At 42.6% G+C, this 21,698-nt stretch overlaps 1 protein-coding gene across 8 annotated transcripts in view; it reads right to left on the bottom strand.

Annotated features, from left to right (window-relative positions):
• pard3ab (par-3 family cell polarity regulator alpha, b) overlaps window positions 1-21,698 on the bottom strand; it is a 270,589-nt gene that overhangs the window by 159,601 nt on the left and 89,290 nt on the right. For all 8 annotated transcript variants that reach the window (XM_065953638.1, XM_065953641.1, XM_065953634.1 and 5 more), the window contains exons 3-5: window positions 11,999-12,182; window positions 8,337-8,527; window positions 7,724-7,867 (exon numbers count right to left, since the gene is read on the bottom strand). In XM_065953638.1, the coding sequence (XP_065809710.1) occupies window positions 7,724-7,867; window positions 8,337-8,527; window positions 11,999-12,182 (519 nt within the window). The remainder of the gene's footprint in view (window positions 1-7,723; window positions 7,868-8,336; window positions 8,528-11,998; window positions 12,183-21,698) is intronic.

The raw sequence follows: 21,698 nt of genomic DNA, 5'->3' as shown, positions 1-21,698 counted from the left end.
TATCAGGGAGCATTAACATTCCTGCACAGGTGTAGTACTGTATGGATGTGTGTGTGTGTGTGTGTGTGTGTGTGTGTGTGTGTGTGTGTGCTGACCTGCCTGCAGTATGTCTGTGTAACAACATCCCCAGTGACTTGTGCGAAGCCTCCATCCCACCATGAAAGACAACTCGGTCCCTCAGCAGTCTAATAACTGAGGACACACAGCACAGCAGCACCACAAACACACACACACACAGAAACACACAGGGACACACACACAGACTGTCATACACACACTGTGGCACACACACAGAGATCCACTGAACTACAGACTGAAAAAAAAAAAGCAAAGTGCAGTCTGAACTCCAGCAGGCTCTCATCACTAACGGCACAAACACAAACTTATATAGATGTGGCACAAATCCATTTGGAGGAGGAGAACTGTGTTGAAAGGTGCTAATTCTATTATATGTTATGAGTCATTCTAAGCTTTCAAACACACATTAGGCTTTTCATTTTAAAAAAGAAAGCCGTTTAAAACGACCTCACAGATGTTGTCAAAAGTATAATTTTAATGGCGTTTAAATTTAGATGAAGCTCGTGCACGCCCTCCTGTCCAGAACCACGTGTTTTATGTGCAGCATGACAACATGCAAAGTAGAATCAAAGACAACAAGGGGGGCTTTGCTGTCTCTTTACAAAACTTCAAATTCAAGCACAACATTTACATGCAACATTCGCCCGTCCACACACAGATGGCAGAGGCTGCAGCTGCTCATTCACCCCACGGCTGAGCAGCGATTCAGGCTCATCGTCTTCCCCTAGGATACATTGACATGGGACTTTAAGAGCTGGGGATCACACCGCCGACTTTCCATTTTGAGAGACCACCCACTACCACTGAGCCACAGCCGCCCTCGTTACAACCAAACAAGTTCTCTGGATGTCCTGACTTTGCATCAGAAACATCAGATCCAAACTCCATTTGCATTTTAAGATCTGGTTGTGTGTTCGATAGCGTGTTTGGTTTAGTCCCAAATGTTCTACATCCACATGTGAAGCTCGGAAAAGTTAAATGTCAAATAGACGGATAAGTTATCGTTCAAAGAATATTCCACCAAGGCGAGGAGACCGATTCCTCTGTTTGTTTTTGGCACCGCTATGCACAAGTTTTTCTTCTTGTGTTCATGCTGCCTGGCTCCAGCTCAAGGTATCCAGAATGGAGGTGTTGACAGACCTCAGGCAGAAACCTTGAGGTGTGATGTGAACATTGCTTTCTTAAGAAAATCATGCAGCATCACCAAGTTATACTTTAGGAACTTTATAAGCCAACCTTTTAAAAGTGTTTTTCTCATCTTCGTCTGAGAATCAGAAGAAAAAGTGTTTGATCCAATCAGCTGCATTTGAAGAGGCACCGCCTCTACATATTTAACAACTCATTAAATAGATAGTACTCACTGACCAACACACCTAAATATAAAAAGAGCTCACACATACTCTCACACAAACACACACAAGAGTTAAGGAAAAGTAACAGATAAAGAAACACACACACACACACACACACACACTCACAGGCCACGACATACAAGTCCACAGAGACTACTTTCTTCTCTCAGAGGTGAAAACTGACCCATACAGGGTACATGTTGTGTGTGTGTGTGTGTGTGTGTGTGTGTGTGTGTGTGTGTGTGTGTGTGTGTGTGTGTGTTCTGAAGAGGTTCAGCTGCCCGTGCTCACACTGCAGGCGGCCGAGCGGTTTGTGGCTTTTCTTTCTAATTGGTTGATTTGCAACCGAGTCGACGGCCGCCTGGATTTTTGACACATTCTCACAGCTGACAAACACAAACACACACACACACACACACACACACACACACAAATAACGTACACAGCCAAAGCCATAAATGCCGGAACACACACTCCTGGGGGCAACAAACACATTAATCGATGAACACACACACACACAGATGTTTAAATGCCCCCCTGACTCATTGACACACACACACACACACACACACACACACACACACACACACACACACACACACACACACACACACACACACACACACACACACACACACACACACACACACACACACACACACACACACACACACACACACACACACACACACACACACACACACACACAGCAGCGCAGACCTCGATACTCTCCACGGCTGCAGCACCTCCAGAAAAGCTCTCATTAATACACCACTCCGCTTGGCAAGCTCACTGTTGCCATGACGACCCCATACCTGTTGCCCAAAGGGTATCTAGGAGTTTTTAGGGGGGCTTTATGAACGCAGCTCAAAACTATCGCTGTTCGATGCTCGCCGTGCGTCAGGGAGCGTGCGCGATTACCCAGACGGAGAATAGTTTCATTCATTTCAACGAGACTCAATCAGGCTCACTTCTTCTACGTGCTTGGCGACTCCCCGTGTTTCTGCGTGTTTTGTTATGAGAGAAGACGAATTCTCTGCAGGAGTGAGGAAGAAGAAGAAGAAGAAGTTGACTTCATTATGTGACACTCTATTCTACTTCTTCTCTTCATTTTCATCCTCCTCTGTTCCCTCTTATTCATTCAGGGAAAGATAAGAGGAGACTAACTTGAGGAAATTGCGCTGCTCAAGTCATCGTTCCAAAAGCTGCTCCATCCTAATTAAATCACAGCACATTCCATTCCCCGCTATGCCATTCTTCATTCCCATACAGTGCCGTTCTATTTCACACTCTTAACAAAAGGCCCGATGCACAAGTGGGAAAAATGGAAGTATGAGCTCATTGTTGCCAATCGCTGGATTCTTTGTGGAGCTGTAATGAACTGAAAAGAAGGTGTAGGAATACTGCAGAAGCTGTATGGACATTAAAATCTGCTCCTTTAAGAGGATTTACTGTCTTTTTTTAACTTGATGATTCTTTTGTTAGTCTTCACTTACAATGTAGAGGTGCATCATTTCTTCACAGGACGTGTTTGTGCAGCCAGTATGAAGGAAGTCAACCTCTGACACACTGCAGCATTTTATAGCCTAAGGCCCCGTTGTCCACCGAGCGTTTTTTTTTTTCTGAGCATCAGCATCTTTTTTTCAGTTGTTTTCAATGAGGAGAGAGTGTTTGCAGCAGAAAGCGGCCGCCTGGAGCAGCACCCTGCGTCTTTTCTGCTCCGAGCGCTAAAGTTTAACATCTTTCAACTTTTCAGGAAGGCGCATGTTGACGTCACCGGCGCTCTTTTTCCAAATGTATGATATTCAGAGTATTTTTTCCAGCTACAGATCGTATCTTGTATCCACATCCTCTTTGTCTGACCGGGTTAAAAAAACGTTCTCAGATATAAAACATGCAGTAAAAAGTAACAGAGCAGTGTCGCTCATACAGCGATTGTTGTCAACAGACTGTTGTCATAGAGACAGGACGGACGTGCAGAACCTTTATTCTCAGTGCACAAACACTTCATGCAAACACTCCCGAGCGTACAGCCAGCGCTTTTCAGCCTGGGAAAAAAAAAAAAAAAACGCTAGGTGGACACAAGGGGACTAAGGCTAAGCTCATTTGCAATGCCGATCCCTAAACTGACTCGTCTTTTCAGGAGTACACGTTCAGGTGTAGAGCTGCTGCAAATGCCAGGACAGGATTCATGTACATTATTATCTTGTTTTGTTCTATATCCTTGAATAACGGTTCTACACATGGAGCTATGTACTACAGACCAAACAGTAACTACCCAGGGAAATAGAAGCTAACTTTCAGAACCTGGCATCAATATGAACCAACTGGATCTGCATTAAACTTGATTTAAACTAAATGACATGTACTGATGAGTAGGCTTCGATTTGACCAATCAGAGAACATCAAAACAACAGTAAGAGACTTCACTCTTACAGTGGATCCTTACAGGCTTTGGCTTTGTAAGAGGAATGACTTTTCTCATGCCTAGTGAGTCTCATCTCTTCTGGTATTTGATTATCCCGTGTCATAATAAAATAAAAGCTGTTCTCATCACGGCACTGTTGCAACATCCTTCCTGTAAGTAAGTACGCTAAGTGGAGCTTAAATCACTGTGACATGAAACAGTGACAGCAGCGAGCAGAGAGATCGTACACACACAAGACGAGCCAACAACAACAGAGAGTGTGTGTGTGTGTGTGTGTGTGTGTGTGTGTGTGTGTGTGTGTAATTGATATGAAGAAGTTGGACATTATTATATTTATACAGTCATGTTACTTGGATTCAGACTTTTTTGGGTCATTTCACACATTAACAAACACGAAGCAGCTGTAAGTTAAAGATCAACACAGCTTTCACTCAGAATGTCTTATTAACACACACACACACACACACACACACACACACACACACACACACACACACACACACACACACACACACACACACACACACACACACACACACACACACACACACACACACACACACACACACACACACACACACACACACACACACACACACACACACACACACACACACACACACACACACACACACACAGTCATATTTCCATCGTCACAGGGGGATACTTTGACAAGTAGACGATGCTTCTTTAGATTTATACTTCTGTGATTTTGAGTAGAGACTCTATGAGGGTGTTCACACCTGCAGGGATCTCCTGAAAACCTCATGATATTTGCCATAGAAGCTGCATGTGTGAACACAAACAGCTGAATTTTTGGCTCTGACTTCACCCGGAGTTTCTCCTGCCAGACCCTTAGTGTTTTTTTCCACATCAAGTCCGAGTGACCCGTCTGACAGGGACTATCTCCCGCTGTGAGGATGAGCATGTGTGAACAGCAAAGTCAGGAGAAAATCCCTGGAGCAGTCCTCCCAAAATGATCTAGATCATTTTCAGGAGCGTATGAGTGAAACCGGTTATGAAGATATCAAGATAAGATCATTGTCTCTGGAAGTGAACAGTGAATATGAACTATTACCATCAAACCTGAGATACAGGGTCAAATGTTTTAATAAAGTCAGACTGAAGCACTTTTAGAATTTATGTTATCATCAAGTCCCAACAAAATGTGCAACTGCATTAATGTCCTAATAAAAACACAAACACCACGAGGCCTCACAGAGCGATGAAGCTGTTCAAGGCGCAGTGAGGGTTGTCAGCAGGATCAGAGGATGCTGGGGGACGTTTGTGTGTTTCAGGGTGTGTATGTGTTCATGTTAGGGAGAGCAGATGGCCTTCAGCAGGTCATTAATACAAACGACACCATCCTGCACTGACCTCTCCCACTTAACCCTCCCCTTCATACTAAAAATCTGTTCGAAGACAGATGATGGGAAACGGAGCGGCTCGACTCTGATCGATGGTGAGAATGTGTTGTACAGTTAGCCCCTCTGCGGAAGGAGCTGTTTTACAAAATCACTTATATAAAGAAGAAAAATAGCGACAAGTTTGACTGTGAGTTTAAGAAGAACCCTTGATGATGATTTGTCGAGCGTTAGAGATCTCTTCCAAGACGTTAAACTGTCAAAACAAACAATGTTGTCGACTGACACCGTGGATTAAAAGTTGCACTTGAACTCGGCCTAAAATACTTCAGACAAAAGCCGACTGAGGCAAAGTGTTTGTACGTAGCGTGTTTGTACATTCTGTGTCTGAACCAGACAAAATATCCAGTCAGTATTCACGACAGCCAGAGAGAAAAACAAAACTAATTTGCCATCCATGTTCACACCACTGAGTCCAATTAACCAGTTTTGTCATATGCTTGAATACAAAAAAAATATATATGTGATAACAAAACTGCAAACTGCCACTGTTAAATTGTGTTTTTGCTTTGCAGCAGCATTTTTCAGACTGTTTGCTTGAAGAACGAGAGAAAAAAAGGTAAAAGCAGACGATAAGGAAAATGGAAAGGAATAAATGAAATCCGACATTCATTAAGGCTGAACAGTCAGAATGTTTTATCGACTGCTGCAAACATTGATTCAACATGTTGAATCAGCTAAACGCTCGTTGCTGAGGGGCGGACTAGCACTTAAACACACTGCAAAAAGTGCATGTGATGGTCAAACGTTGCTGACTATCAGTGTCTGACGATACAGACTAGTATAGACTAGATGAGAAGTGGAAGTAGCCTCAGGGTTTGAAAAAAAAGCACCAATGCAGGGTAAGGTTTAGGGTTACGTTTGGGTTAGGGTTAGTGCCTTGATCCTGCATTCCCCTTAATGGCCAGCAGGGGCAACTGCTTAAAGAAAGTGCGATCATACCATATGCAAGTAAATGGGAGAATGATCCTACTTCCTAAGTGATTTATAGCCTCAGAAAACATTTAGCTAATGACTTAATGGTCTCAATCCCTTGTCCCAAATAGTCCTCAATACAATGACGTTCATTCATGTTAACTATGGTCTCATTAAAGAAACATATAAGACAGAAGAGGGAATGCCTGATGGTTAAGGCCTTTCGGGATAGAGGTGTAGCAAAGCGTCTTCAGCCCGATATCCACTTAAGAGTCACTACAGACCCTGAGACTTTGGCTTGTTCAGACTGCCATTGTGTATAGCAATCTCATGTCACAACGGCCATGTCAAAACCCCCTGTATGGTCGGAGGTTGTCAGAGCTCTTGAACCCCAGATTGAGAAACATTTTTTCGCTCCAGAGCGACAGAAAAAAAGTGTTTTCTGTCCATGTGCCGTTGGGTTTTATATTCTGTACTACTCTCCGAGCGCCCCGTCAGTGAAACACTCCCATATCAGCTTGCACGAGTTCAACTTCAGATCATTATCTCACCATTGCACTCAAGAGTAATCCCTCATCATTAAACCAATGAATAATGCTAATGTCTTTCCAGAGCAAAGGCATTAAACAAATCAAACCAACGGGCCGTTAAAAAGACCAGATTGCGTGCATGCACACCCTTATACACAACATGTTTCTTTTTAAACAAATCAAGTCTAGAGGGGGACTCAAACCCAAGAATGAACAGAATGCTGAGTGTGGGTTTTGATATGTTATCATGTTTTATGAACACTTTTACCCACGAGGGGAACAGAGGCCCTGGTACTCACAACCTCCCACATATCAAGTTAAACAGGAACACATGTTTAGAATGTGGCTTATGTTATTTACTGTGTCAACATTGTGTTATTTCTCCATCCATGACCGATGTGTCATGGTGGATTTATAGTAATATTTCTCACTTTTGGCCTCTTTAAGTGAGGGACAGGGGAGTGATAGAACTGGGTCGGGATCTGGACTTGTTCTTGGACACTCAGAGTGGATTTCACAGAGCGTAGAGCTGACGGAGTGCGGAGGTTGGGACTGGCTGTAAATCTAGCAGAGTTGAAGGTATCTGTTGTTTACATTTCATGTCCAGACATACATAATGGAGGGGTATGATGTGTGTGTGTGTGTGTGTGTGTGTGTGTGTGTGAGAGGTTTTGTAAGAATGTCATCACTGTCGGGTTTTTCTTTTTTTTAGTACAGTTTTGTCGTCCCCATCCACCATAGCCTTGTTTCAATCCTCTGCAGCACCACAAGGAGCCATTTTGAAAAGTGGGGTTTACATTTAACAAGCTGCAGCTGATCCAGTTTTGAACAGTGCGTTGGCAAAATGTTACAATACAAAACAATGTTCTCGTGGTAGCAGAAGCCACTCCATGGAAGCATCCTCGACAAAACGGAGGAGTGCGTCCAATTTTGTTTTTCACCCGAGTGTACTCGTGTGTGTGTGTGTGTGTGTGTGTGTACTGAACACGGTCCTACCTGTTCCTGTCTCTCCAGCCAGCGGTCCACCATGGGGTGATTGGCGCTGAGCGATGAGCGGGCCGTCTCTCTCTGAAACTCCCTCTGATTGGCCCATGTCCCTGCATCCCGCGGCAGGCTGCGATACGTGTCCATTCCTTTACCCTGCGAGCAAAATACGAGGATAATGTCTCAACTTTTGCTGAAATTACGGCGCTACATTTTCTAGATGTGATTTGGATAGAGGGTGGATAGAGTGGGAAAGGAGTTGAACCTGGACCGTCCTCTTGGAGTACAGGCTCTGTACATGGCTATAAACATACCACCTAGGATTTGTAGAATAGAAAATTCAGAAGTTGCACATTAGCAGCCAAGTCTAGAGATGCAGGGATTTGATAACAGCCTTGTTAGTAACGGTTGGATCATTTGGCAAATTTACAATGTCCCTGAGTTGTTCAAAAACTGATTTTCTTTTTTTTTTTTTCCCAAACAGAAACATATCAGCTCTTAGCACATCTGTTGTGTAATTAATATAGTTAAATATGCACTTTATTCTCCATCAAATTCCAATCGTTTTGAATTACCACAGAGAAAAAAACAGCCGTCTCTCTTTTTGAAAGAGCAGCCAGCTTACCTTCCTCTCGAGGCTGTTGGTGCCGGAGGAGTGCCGAGCTTTCAGGAAGCCGGCCGTGGTGGACCAGCGCGTCGGGTTCTTCCTCGAGGGCGCCTCTTCTGGTTGGACTCGTGATTCGCCGCCGCCGCCAAAAGGCCCGTTGATGGTCATTAGGGCGGGGTCGCTGCTGCGCCGGACGTGGAGGGGCATATCTGAAGGATCGGAGAAACAGCACAGGTGTTTGTTTTTGTACCAAACTTGTTCCAGGAATGGTCACTTTGCTGTGATACATTTGAAGATGAGGGAATGATTGATGTGAATAGGCTGGAACAACTTTCATTCTTCACATATTGTGGGCTAATAAAGACGATCAATCGATGGTGTTTCATCATCATCCCATTGTGGATTCATCTGACTCATCACTGAAAGTCAAGTCAGGCAGCTCGGCTTTCTACTTCACTGTCAGCGTATCGCCTCCGAAAACACAGCGCACACAAAGTGTGTGGGAACAACAGTGTGAGGGAGAGCCTGTTGAGAAACAGCAGTGGAAGTGGAAGCCTTCCATTAAAACTCTTCACTCTGTTTCAAAAGTTACAGTGTGTGGGAAGTGGGCCAAGGTCCAAAATAACAACTCCAACAAGAGCGGTGTGCACAATCAAAAAAAACAAAAAAAACAGCCTGTGCTTGTACACAAGACACGGTGTTATGACATTTAAAAATCTCCCACTTCAGACCGCTCCAAAAAAAAAAATCCCACTGAAACCACTTTGGCCGACCACACAAGAGAGACGGAGTGTAAACCAAAAAAACTGAAAGATTGTTTGAAAGCTGGAGCGTCTTCCTTCAGATGACAAAAGCCAAGTGTCGCTTTCCCATGTTCTGCTGCACGGTGTGTGTGTGTGTGTGTGTGTGTGCGTGTGTGTTCATACAGGAAGCTCTGTAATCCTTCCATGAGAGAAGTGTGTGTCTGAGTCAACAGTTGTTTGACGTTGTGTGTATTGTGAGAGTGAGTGCATGACGAGGTTGAGGCTGTCCATGTGTTTGTGTGTTTGTACTCAAAAGATAAACACATGTGTTTGTGGGTCAGTGAATGTGTCACTGAACACTTAATACTTTTGTTAAGACGTCTGTGCATGTATACAAACTGTGAAGGATCTATTTGTATGTTGAGTCTGTGTTATGTAGACATGTGTTTGTGTTTGGAAATAACCCAGCCAGCAGATACAGTTTTTGTTGAGTGTGTTTGTGTGTTTGTGTGTTTGTGTTTGTGTGTGTGAGTGTATAAACACTCATCGTGTAATTTGATGACTGGTGTTGTCGGGTCAACTAGAGCGTGGGACCCTAAACCAGCTCTGAGCTGTGGAAGGCATGGGCACTAAAGTGGAGAAGGGGAGAGAGAGAGAGTGACTGTAGGTATGGCCACACAAGACTTCCTGTAGCACCGTCCTCACTACAAATCCCAGGAGGCTTTAGGACAGAGGAAGTTCTCTCCAGTTTATTTACAGCGGCAACTAGTGTTGTAGTCAAGACCACAGAGATCAAGACAAACCCAAGACCAGAGCACCCCGAGACCGAGACAAGACCAAGACATTTAGGGATCGTCACCAGGTTAAGACCAAGACCAAGGCAGGGTGAGACTGAGACTAGACCAAGACCATAAATATCACAGAAAGTTCCTCGTCTTGTGTGCAGCGGGCGTTTCACTCACTAAGACCTTCACACTGTGAAGGTTGCAAACGTAACCAGTTCCCCCCAAACCACACGGTCACCCCCAACTTTTTAAATATTTATATTTCTCTAAAGGAATTTGTGTTTTTTTTATTCAATAAGTAGCTTAACAACATTTCAAAAGTGCAGTAAAGTTGAGTGACAGACAGGATCCTTTCAAATCAAATGAAGACTCGGAGCCAAAACACATAAAACTGAGAAATGCAATAAAAACATTCCCAGCAGAAAAGTAAGAGCGGTGCTTCAAATTAGTATGAACAACTGCTCTACTAGGTTTTAAAAGACACGAGATCAAACAGCAAACTGAAAAAAGGACGACTTCTCTCTCCCAGAATGTGAAGCCTCACATGTTCAGATTGTGCTATTGTCCTTTCATGTGTGCCGAGGTTCTGTGTTGAACAAAGCCAAGAAAGTGACATCAATGCATTGATGGATTTCAATCCAGCTCTCTGTCTAATAAGCTTAATCACTTCTCCTTTGAGTTCGTGTGGCCGAACAAGAGAATCTGGCAGAGACCCACGCCGCGTCCAGCGCCTCTTCGTCTCCACCAGGCATAAATCAGTGATTGAAAGCTACTCTCATTATGCTCCAGCAAGGGGAAAAAAAAAAAAAAATTAATCAAGCTCCTTCTCTTCTGTGACAGGCATTTCTCTTAAAACCTAATAAAATTGGGCTGATGAGATTCAGTGTCGTCAATTAAACAGGGTTAGAATTTATTATGGAGACGCTTAAATTGGATGTAACTGGCAGGTGTGATTATGCCCCAGAGTTCCATTTTCTTACTGCAAATTCACATTCAGCATCTCATCCAGAAATCCAATTAGGAGTGAAATGACCTCCCTCACATTCTGTGTGTGTGTGTGTGTGTGTGTGTGTGTGTGTGTGTGTGTGTGTGTGTGTGTGTGTGAGGGATAGACACAGAAAAGGAGATTCGGGTGGCTGCCGTGTCAATCACTGCCAACTCTCAGGTTATTAGTGGATAAGCCCGACTCCAACCAGGGCGGGTAGCGCTAATAAAAGATGCTAATTAAAACATAGGCTCCCTTTAATTGAACTTTTTCTATGGGGGGGGGGGGAGAGAGAAGAGTTGTTTACTTATGTTTGGAGAAAAGGATTACTTCCTCAAATTTTGAGAACATGTACCTGAGGATGCTCTAAAGCAGTGGTTGCAAATCTTTTATCCCCCCCCCCCCCCAACAACAACAACAACAACAACATAGCATAGCTTCGTTGTTTAGTATAGCTTATTATTCCTCCTGAAACCCACCCCCCTCTGCCGTCTAACAGGAAGTCTCCTGCTGTGAGTTTTTGATTAGTTTTTCAGGAGTGCAAACGTAAAAAAAAAAAAAGAAAAACATCTGAAGAGAAATATTTGAGAGGAACAGAAAGTAAACTGTGAGTATGATTCAGAAAGAACCTCCATGTTTGTGTTTGTGTGTGCATTTGTTTGCTTTTGCCTGTGGATACACACACAGACGCTTTTGCTTGATCCGCATCGACAAATAACTCTACAAGAGTCACTTTGCTTCCGAACTCGCAGTAATTACAGCAGGAGAAAGTGACTTGGCCGGCGAAACTGCAGAGGTGGACGGGCCGCAGCATCGCATTTGATTTAGGAGGAAGCCGATAAAACCAATTAGCCACTTTGGCCGGGGATCAAACAGCTATCTGTGCCTGGGAAAAAAAAAGCCCCTCCTGTCCAATTAACAGAATTTATAGACAGTGCTAAGGTACAGCTGGGCTGTGATAAGGTAATATGTTTAGTTTGGCGTATACTGCAGCGCTCTCTGACATTTGGGTCTAATGAGGACGACAGGTTTGTAATTTAAGACGAGCATAAGACAAACTGACTCCATTATTAATCACTCCTGAAGTTAATGTTTAGTTCCCGATGGTTTCTCCAGATAAGATAGATCATCTGAGGTGTGTTTTCAAACTGCAGTGTGGAGACTTACTGGTGCGCAGGGCGGAGGGAGTGACCTCGATCTCGCTGGCCGTCTGGTAGGGTTGGAAAGCCGAGGCTCCGCTGCCCGCACTGAGGTCTGCAGCAAACAGGTCCGGGCTCTGGGTCCCAGTGGAGCTGGCACTGGTACCATCGCCTCCATGGTGGGGCTCCTGCTCCTCATACACAGCTATCAACTGGAGGAGGAAGGGGAAACAAAGACATTTGAGAAACATGTTGCGTTCAACATGTATCAGGAAAAGTCGATATGCAGAAGGTATGTATGATCTCATCAACAGATCATATTAAAAGCTTTCTTAGAATTTGACAATTAAGGTTAAAGTTGTGCCAAACTAAAAATAAAAACCTACTTTGCCATTTCTCAGGATGTGAAGTTTCTGACCCGTGCTTTTAAAAGGGCAAACTTTCACATCATCCAATGAGGATATTAGCCAAGTTCAAGTTGTCTGACACTATAAAGGAGACAGTCGAGGAAACTGTTGCTCCCCGTCCTGCTTGGTTGAATGCCTTCTCCTCAGAGTGTGTGCCAACCAGGGACCACATGGCAATTTACTACAATTAGCTGCACTTTACGGCAGCAGAATCAGTTTGTGGTAGCAGAACGAAGTCATTGTGCACTGATAACCATCTCAATGACAAAAATATTGGAAAATAGGCGACACAGATATTATGATTTAAAAAAAATAATCTAATTTAGAGCTTCTCATGGCGCACAAAGTTGCAGCCCAACCAAATACACACAACCATCCAACAGGAGGCGGCAGAGGGATACGTGTAGCATGACATACCGTCAGTTTACTTTCTCTCTAAAGAGTTTAGGAAACATGAACCTGTGAGTATGAGTACATGTGGTGTTGTTTAAGTGTATTAAGTGAAAATAGGTTAACCAAGTTAAATTTACTACGGTTGTATTTCTAATTCCGTTAGCCAGTTTACGTCATTTTCCATTATGGGTTAGCATTAAGCTAACAAACTAAGATGAACATTTCAGTCGATCATTGAGAAATTACTCCCTCTGTCGCCCCCTGGTGAGTTATAAAATGAAAACGACTCCATGCAGTTCTACCTTTGCTTAATTGCTGAATAGATTGAAAATGACCAACGCAAGTTAATATCTTTACAATGATAATAATCTTCTTTCTGCTTTCCCTCAAGATCTAGACATCATTTTTATATTCTACACATGACAATGAAGCTCTGAATCCATGTCATAACCGACTTTATGAGAGCAACAGAAAGCAGCTGCATCCGAGGTAACTATCAAAAAAAAACGTTGTTCCACTCAGCCCCCTCAAACAAATCCTAATCAATGGAGAGTGGGAAAGGGAGAGGGAACCCAGAGTGACAGTAAACCTTCAAGAAATGGACTTGGCAATGGTGAAGAGACTCTACACGGTGGTCCCATTGCTACGACGGCCGCACACGTTCCAAAGGGATATGGGAGTGATTTAGACCCTCAATTTGACGTTATGACACTGAGGTGCTCATTACGTCCAATCATATCCTCTCATCACTCAAAATGGGTTCCACGTCTTTACCTTCAAAGCTCCTCTCCCTTCACCGATCTGATTAATTCCAGCCTCCAGCGAGTCCCCCCTTTATTAGATTAAAGATGAGCTTTCGCTTCGTCCCCCTTGCGACTCCCACAGGCCCACGTGTGTGTTCAGCTGGCTTCACTTAGCCGGGGAGGAAAATGAAAAAATCCATCCAACATTTGCCAACTCTGAGGGATGTGATCTAACTGTCCCTGGTGGTGAGATCTGATTGTAGAGGAATGACGGCGATAATGTTCCTGTACCAAGGTCTACGGCTGGACCCACAATATCTGACCCACATTAGAAACAGACCAATAGTCTAAACAGAAAACATCTTGAAACATATCTGCAGAACACCAGGGATTATTTATGTGATCCTGACCAAAGAAATGGAGCTTAACCAAACTCCCTGTGGCAAGAAGTAGCAGATCAAGAGCAGACGTAGAAAGAGTACTTTCATTAGTTTTAAATCTCTGCTTGAAATGCAAAAAAAAAGGAGAATTTCTAAACCAAGATGTAGACTATTATTTAGTACTCTCCCACCTTTACAATCTCTTCCTCATATATTCCTTCGAGCAAAGTTTTAGAGATTCTGCACTTTGGCCAACATTTTTGTTTGATTGTGTGTCACTTAAAGGTCCTCAGAGGTCTACCTGGACCCGAGACCCAAGGGGGACAGGTACATGTTCAGGTCTTCCTTCTATCTCATAAAGTGTTTCTGATTCTGATATCAGTCATACATTAAGTTTGGTCTGTGATCTCTCAGGCAGACACCATTTTATAGTTTGTCAATTCTGAACTCATTATCAAATTTCCCATCTTCATCAGGGTTTACGTTTCTGAGGCCTTGTTCAAACAAAAACGTTCCACTGAAACAGAATCATTTTTTCATTTTGTGTGTGAAACAAAGCAGAACTCAGGAGTCCGCCATTGTTGTTGTTGTTGTTGTCCACCTTGCGCATGGCTGTTGACTGGAACTGTAATGAGCATGTGGGAAAAGTCTTCGTTTTCAGAAGTAATGGTCAGATTACACGATGACAGAGTTGGTGCCGTTTTGAAATTGTTGCACTCTGGAGCCCATTTTTTCAAAATTGTGCGTATTAAAGCGCTGAAAATGCCGATGTTGGATAACTGAACACTTAAAATGCAGCCAAAGGATTACCTGTTTTCAGCTGAAATGGTTTTCCAGGAAACAGGGGCCTGATTTTGGACCCATTGCGACCTCTGGTGACTCTCCATATGGACGCATGTTTCAATAATAGTACTAACATGTCGGGCTCAGTTATTTCACTCCCAGTTAACAACAAAATAACATATAAAGTGTACAGTTTCTTATAGTTATTGTCATTGTTCTGGAGAATTACAAATATATTTGGCACACCATTTATTCCTAAACTACAGCAGCTGCTTCAATGAGCTTTCAAAGCGTAAACCTGCCGAGGATGGAGGGACGAAGCTGTAATTCCACTCTCTACCAAGATTATATCTACTATAGAACAAACACATTAAGATTATTTGGATACAGGAATCACTGACTATAAATGCTAAACCAACACACTCCCTGGAGGATGAAGGTAGTTTGTTTAAGCACAGAGCTTTCACCTGTTGGTTTATATCAGAACATAATAGTAATGAAAAGTCCTGAATACCCCCGTCCTGATTTGATATGCCGACTTTCAGCATGTTGTACGTCTGGATACTGGAGCGTCTTTGACAAACGTCATGTTGTGTGTTAATAAATAATTTATTCAAAGCATTTCTGAAGTTGGAAACAAGTTATTGTAACACATAACATTTACACTCTGAGGCTAATGAGGCAACACTTTTCACACTCTGAAGAAAACACAACTCTTGAAGCAACAGACCAATAAAAATCTACTAATAGAGCTATATGCATTCAGACTTACACACACACACATTCAGAGACACAGACTTACACACACACACATTCAGAGACACAGACTACCCACACAAGCCATTAAAAACACACACTCTCGTGCCATTTGAATCCAACTAACAGATTTCCAGCACATTAAACCTTCATTTCAGCTGCATTTAAGCCTGAGAGCTGTGGAGGGTTTATAGCACACTGGACGGGCTCCCCGGTGAGAGGAACAGGCTCGGCAGGGTGCGCACACACACACACACACACACACACACACACACACACACACACACACACACACACACACACACACACACACAAACACTTAAACACATTTACAGACCTCGAGCATTACCATTTTTCCCATTAGCCCCTTTACATAAATGTGAACACATTTACTCCAAAATTACGGCTTTCATCAGCCTGGGGGCAACATGTACACACAATAATGGGGGTAATAAAGGTCAGAGGGCGGGAGGGCGTGTGTTGAGCGTGTGTGAGTGTGTGTATGTGTGTGTGTGTGTGTGTGTGTATGTGTGTGTGTGTGTGTAGTGAAGGACTTGTAGGGATAGTATGTAAATGGGAAGATAAAGGAAAAGGCGTATAGAAGTAAAACAGATAGATGAGAGTGGAAGTGTGTGTGCAAGTTTTAGTGAGACTCGTGGGACAATGTGTGTGTGTGTGTGTGTGTGTGTGTGTGTGTGTTTAAGCGTACATGTCGTCTATATAAAACTTGTGTGTTTCTGTCAGAGAGTTCTCCACTCTTTCCTCATTAGAGCTCAGTTCAGCCCAGAACAGCTTAGTCAGCACACCTTCCCCCCCTCCCTTCCCCCCTTTAGCGTGCTCCCTCAGGACACCACAGAACAAGAACCCCCAACCCCATGTGCTTTTTACAGCCCATGTGTGTGTTATTACATGGTAATCAGTTCAGCTGCAGCTTGCACTGAAAGTAAAGTCAGGGACCTGAAATCTTTATCCAGCCCGATAAGAGCGGAAGGTACGATTTATCAGAGCAGTGAATTAAAGCAGAAATGTAAACGTGGTGTTTTCTGCACTAAAGTTGAACTTTTACAACTTTAGTCCTGAAGTATCAGACACGATTCAAGCTCATTTTACTTTAATTTAATGGACACATCTCAGAAGTTATGCTGCTTTAATAAAATCAGTATCTTTCTTATCTCCACTGCCCATTAGGGCTGCATGGTTGACCTTAAAATACAACAATCTTGATTAGCAAATGCATGCGATCCCATTTCTACTGTCTGTAATGGCGGTTCACTTGCTCCTATTTCCCTTTTTTTTTCATTTAGATCAAGCTGTGTTTCCCACACATACAGTATAAGATAATCTGGTGGGCTATCTGTCTGATGAACACAGAGAGATTTGAAAAAGACAAAATAAAGGCTCAAAAACTGACAGATTATAAATACAAAGTTGTGCAGAAAAGGCTTATAGTGGTGCAGAAGAATGATCAGACTGCAGAAAAATAAATGTTTGGTGCTTAATATCTTCTTGTGGAGACCCACAGACGCAGTTTTCTCTTTAAAATTGGTAACATAAGAATCGGGTGAGAGAAAAATCATGATTCACATTTTTGCAAGAACCGTGCAGCCCTTCTCTCCATTTATGCTTTCCTGAAAATGTCAGAGCGATGACAGCAGTAAGAGTCAGATTATTGAGTCTGCAGCACTGAAGTCTCATTTCAGAGGTGAAGGCGTTTACCCACAGGGGTCACAAAACTTTCCTCTTTATGAAAATAATTTCATTATCAAATCAAAAACTGTTTCTCAAATCATTTGAATTTCTTTGTGTTCTACAGAGGACACAGATTATTGATGTCGTTCTGTAGTTTGTTCTCGTCTGTGTGAACTGAAACAGCCCAGAGTCAAAGATAATTGCTGAGGTTTGTTGACAAGCACAAAGCCTGACCCTGCCAAACATCATCTCACACACGTACACACACACATGTACACACACGTACACACACACACACACACACACAGGTGACATCCAATCGGCAGGGTCGCTGTACCCTGAAGAAAACAGAGGATGTGTACAAAGAGAATTGGGTGTTGATTGGTCTGTGAAATTGTGAGCACCCAGGAGCAACAAACCAAAGCATTTAAAGGAGTAGCACCCTTTTTGTTTGAGTTGTATATTAACCCTTTACAGTCAGATAAGGGGGAGGGGGGGGAGATATTTTCATGAACATCTAAAAAGGAAAAATTGGAAAATCATGTATTTAAGATAGTGCTGATGAAAAATTAAAAAAAGTTTTTGTACAGAAAATATTAAGTCTGTCAAATAATTATTATAATTTCAATCACGATTAAACACTAAAATTCAGAAGTTTAATATCTCAATTATTCACAATTTAATCACATGTTTGAAATCTATTATTTTGCATTTCAAAATATTTTTTTCTGCTTTAATTTTAAATAACGCACTGTCTTCAGCTAAAGATACTTAACGGCCCTTTGGATCCAAACCTGCTTTTATTTTGAAAGAAAATAAGGAACTTGTGTTAGACCAAAGGTTAAAAAAAAAAAAAAAAAAATAAAAACCTTAAAAGGAACTCGTCTGGGATGGAAAAGTAAATGAAAACAGAGAAAGAGGACGGTAAAAACAGGTGAAATGTGTAACGTCATGATGTGGATTTGACTTTTGACTCGTCAACTTTACTGTCAGAGTTTTTTTAAAGTGTAATGAGACATTCAAAGGCGCAGAGGTGTCGCTCTTTTCCATCACTGTGCCTACAGGGAGACGCTGCTGTCTGTGCGATGGCTTGTCTACGGTGCGCTGAAAGGGACAAAATAGCACGATGTAGCAATATCAATGAATCACATCATGATTAATGCGTTCACGCTGTCAGACCTAAAAAAATCAGATCATTTGGTGAAACACAAAGCTATTTTACTCAAAGCTGTTTACGATTGTTAGAATAGATGACGGCTCTGCTACTTGATAAATTGCTTCATGAAAATGTAACAAAAAAAGTCTTCCATTACTCCATTCAAGATTTTTTAAAGCATTTATTTCCATGTTTAACTCTATGATGTTGTGGAAGTAGGCATTTCTTATTCACTTTAAAAACGCGGCAAATTGTTTTAGAAGCTGATGTACGACATGTGCAGTACGTGCTGATGTCACGCAGAACTCCACACTCACTTTTTATCAACTCCTGCTCACTATCGAAGTTGCAATAATTGCAAAGTAAAGCACAGTGGAAAGTGTGAGTCAGTCCACTTCGCAGCAGTCACTCACAGCTCATAAATCTTCATCTTAACTCTGGATACAACACTACGCTGGCAGCCGAGGGCCGCAGAGAGGGAACAGGAGGTCCTTTAAAGGGGAATTCATCCTTTGGGGGGGGGGGGGGTTAGGGGGTGTTGATTTAGCAAGACACAGTCGCAGCTTGCACCACATCAGTGATCATCTGCTCTCGTTTCATCAGAAATCCCTGAGCTCATACAGCGCAGTCGTCCAAGAATGACAGTCAGCCTAGTTCTGGATAATAACAGAAGGACTCTGAATCTTTCACATCAACTGTTTGATTTCCCATATGTGGAGCTCCACATTGCTTTGGTTTTATTTTCTTTTTAATGACTTCCTAATTCAAAATCTGTTATCAATGAAGGCTGACACGAATAAAAGAGAGCAGCGATACTTCTGTCTTCAAGCATCAGAATCTGTAGATAAAAGAGAAACAAGCCGGTCTAACATAAGCATGAGCCAAACGTTGTTGGAGAAAAACAGATTACTCTATGTAAAACTTTTCATTAATTTAACGTTGCACGGTCATGCATTGATTAGAGCTGTTGCCTCACAGCAAGGAGGTTCCTGGTTCGAATCCCTGTCGGACATGAGCCTCTCTGTGTAGAGTTTACATGTTCTCCCCGTGCATGTGTGGGTTCTTTTAGGTACTCTGGCTTCCTCACAGTCCAAAGACATGCTCCTTATGGTGACTCTAAATTCCCTGTAGGTGTGAATGTGAGTGTGGCTGCTTGTCTGTCTCTATATGTCCGCCCTGTGATTGACAGGTGAACAGTCCAGGGTGTAGTACCGCCTCTCGCCCAATGACAGCTGGGATCAGCTGAACCCGGTTGGGAAACAGCGGTTTGGATAAAGGATGGATGGACTTTGAGGGGGACTTCCTGCTACAGTGCTGTTTATTTGGTTTGGCTTTTGCAAAGGAGATTTCTTAAGAACCAGTTTCACCAAGAGACATACTTAGGAGGAGTGTTTTCACATTGTGCAAACAAAGGCAACCCTGATTCTGGAAAAACCAAATCCTCCAGACCTGGCCTGCAGTGACACAGGTCCATGCCAGAGAGTCAGAGGGCAAAAAAGCAAAGCTGTCAGCAGAAGGAGGGAAGTAACCACTTCACTTTCGCCTACACAGCTGTGAAATCCAAAACATTTTGTCCAAGCTCAACTCTTAGATCCCCCCCACCCGCAAAAAAAAAACTGCAGCCTGGAGCCTTTTCCTCGGCTTCATGCTCCAGGAACTGTGAAGAAAAAAAGTGTGAGGTTGCAGCGAGACATTTCCCAAAAGCGACAGCCATCAAAACCCTCGACATCAGCCGGCTGCAGCTAGAAAAACCTCTGAGTGCAGACAGCCGGTGACCGATGTAACTCGAGGGTCAACATACCACACTGCTGATGTGAGGAGTTCAGTTTGGAAATGTCTCACACTGGAGGGGGCGAAAGGAGACCGACTGTAAAATAAAAGCATCATTTTTTAAAAGGCTGGTAACTTAAAACGTTAGATGACAACATGCAGACAAGGATCTCTACTCAAAGAAACTTTAGATCCCTTTTGATTTCAGGCCAATGTCCATAATCATTTTTATATTTCATGACATTCATTTCTCTCGTTTATAAAAGAACATCTACTCGACATCTTGAGGTGGAACATTGTGCCAGGAATGTGACCGCTGACGGGTTCATACGGTTAAAGAAAGTGTATGAAATCTTTATTTGAAAATCATTAAATAGAGTCTTGGATGTGAATAGAGTTATAAGTTTCATAGTTTCCGCTCAACGATTAAGACGTACATGAGAGGTGTTGAAAGCTGTTCATCAAGGCCACAGAGGGCGAGGTGTTCCGCTTTTAAAACATTACTTTGATTTGTTACCTGAGAGGTTAGAGGAGAGCTTTTCATCATAACTCTTACATAAACTACAGTTTGAAGAGAAAGCTCTACAGACGAGGTTGTAAAGTCACACGCAGTGATTCATTTACTCCTGATTTATCATCATGACTTTTGAATCGACCGATAAATAAATAGTAAGAACATGTAGCTTTAAATTATTAGACGTTTCAGAGATTTCCACACAAAACATGGTTACCTTCAGAAAGTCAAAGGTCTTGTGATTTCCAAGATGACATCAGTGTTGGGTAATGTAACTTTAAAAAGAAAGAAGTCAAACTCTCTCTGGATTTGTTGTTCTCAGCTCTGTGTTCACACGGACAGGACAGCGCCTCCTTCAGCTTGTTAATGTTTCACTCAAGAGGCTCAAACATTTTCATACATACATACAGATGGCCACGCCCACTCAGGTAAGCTGTGACTAGGTGCAATAAAACAGAGTGTAATGGCGAGAATACGACTGAAGGAGAACCAACAAACTTTCCAAACCGAGGAACAGACTTTCTATTACCTAAAAAGACAAAAATAACCAAATCAACTTTTCGTAAGTATCATGACTTGGTGTTGATCGCATTATTTTGTTGTAGAAGGACTCGTCTTCTGCTGCCTCGTTCCCTGCTAGTGAAACAGGACGGGAGGGGCAGGAGAAGGGGGGTAACAAGAGGGGAGATGGGAGCTCAGAGAGGGCATCTGTTTTGAAAAGTCTGAAAAGTCGCATAGTAAGCCTTTAAAACTACAAACACAGTTTAGATACATTGAAAAACGGAATACACCAAATTCAACCATCTTTGAAGACGCCAAGTCTGACGGCATACTTGTAGGTGCAAGAGTAGATATTAATAATAATGTGATATATTCTGATTTAGTTTTGTTGGTCTGGAGCTGTTTTACATGTTTTTCATGTCAATATACGCCTTTTAGGGATTCTTTGTGACACAGCATATCAAGATGTTTCAACAGGACAACGCTTTTGTGCACAAAAGCTTGTTGAAAAATCAAATGTTTTCTCTGTTTGGTGCAAAAAGCCTCCACTGGTCTGACCCCATCCAGCACTTTTAGGATAATCTGAAATGTCGACTGCAGAGTCATGTACAATTTTTAAGGAGAAACAAGTTCAGG

This window comes from Labrus bergylta, chromosome 4 (assembly GCF_963930695.1).
Source record: "Labrus bergylta chromosome 4, fLabBer1.1, whole genome shotgun sequence".
Taxonomy (NCBI): domain Eukaryota; kingdom Metazoa; phylum Chordata; class Actinopteri; order Labriformes; family Labridae; genus Labrus; species Labrus bergylta.
Note: the sequence above shows the minus strand (reverse complement) of the source record. Positions and strands in the feature narration are given on the sequence as shown.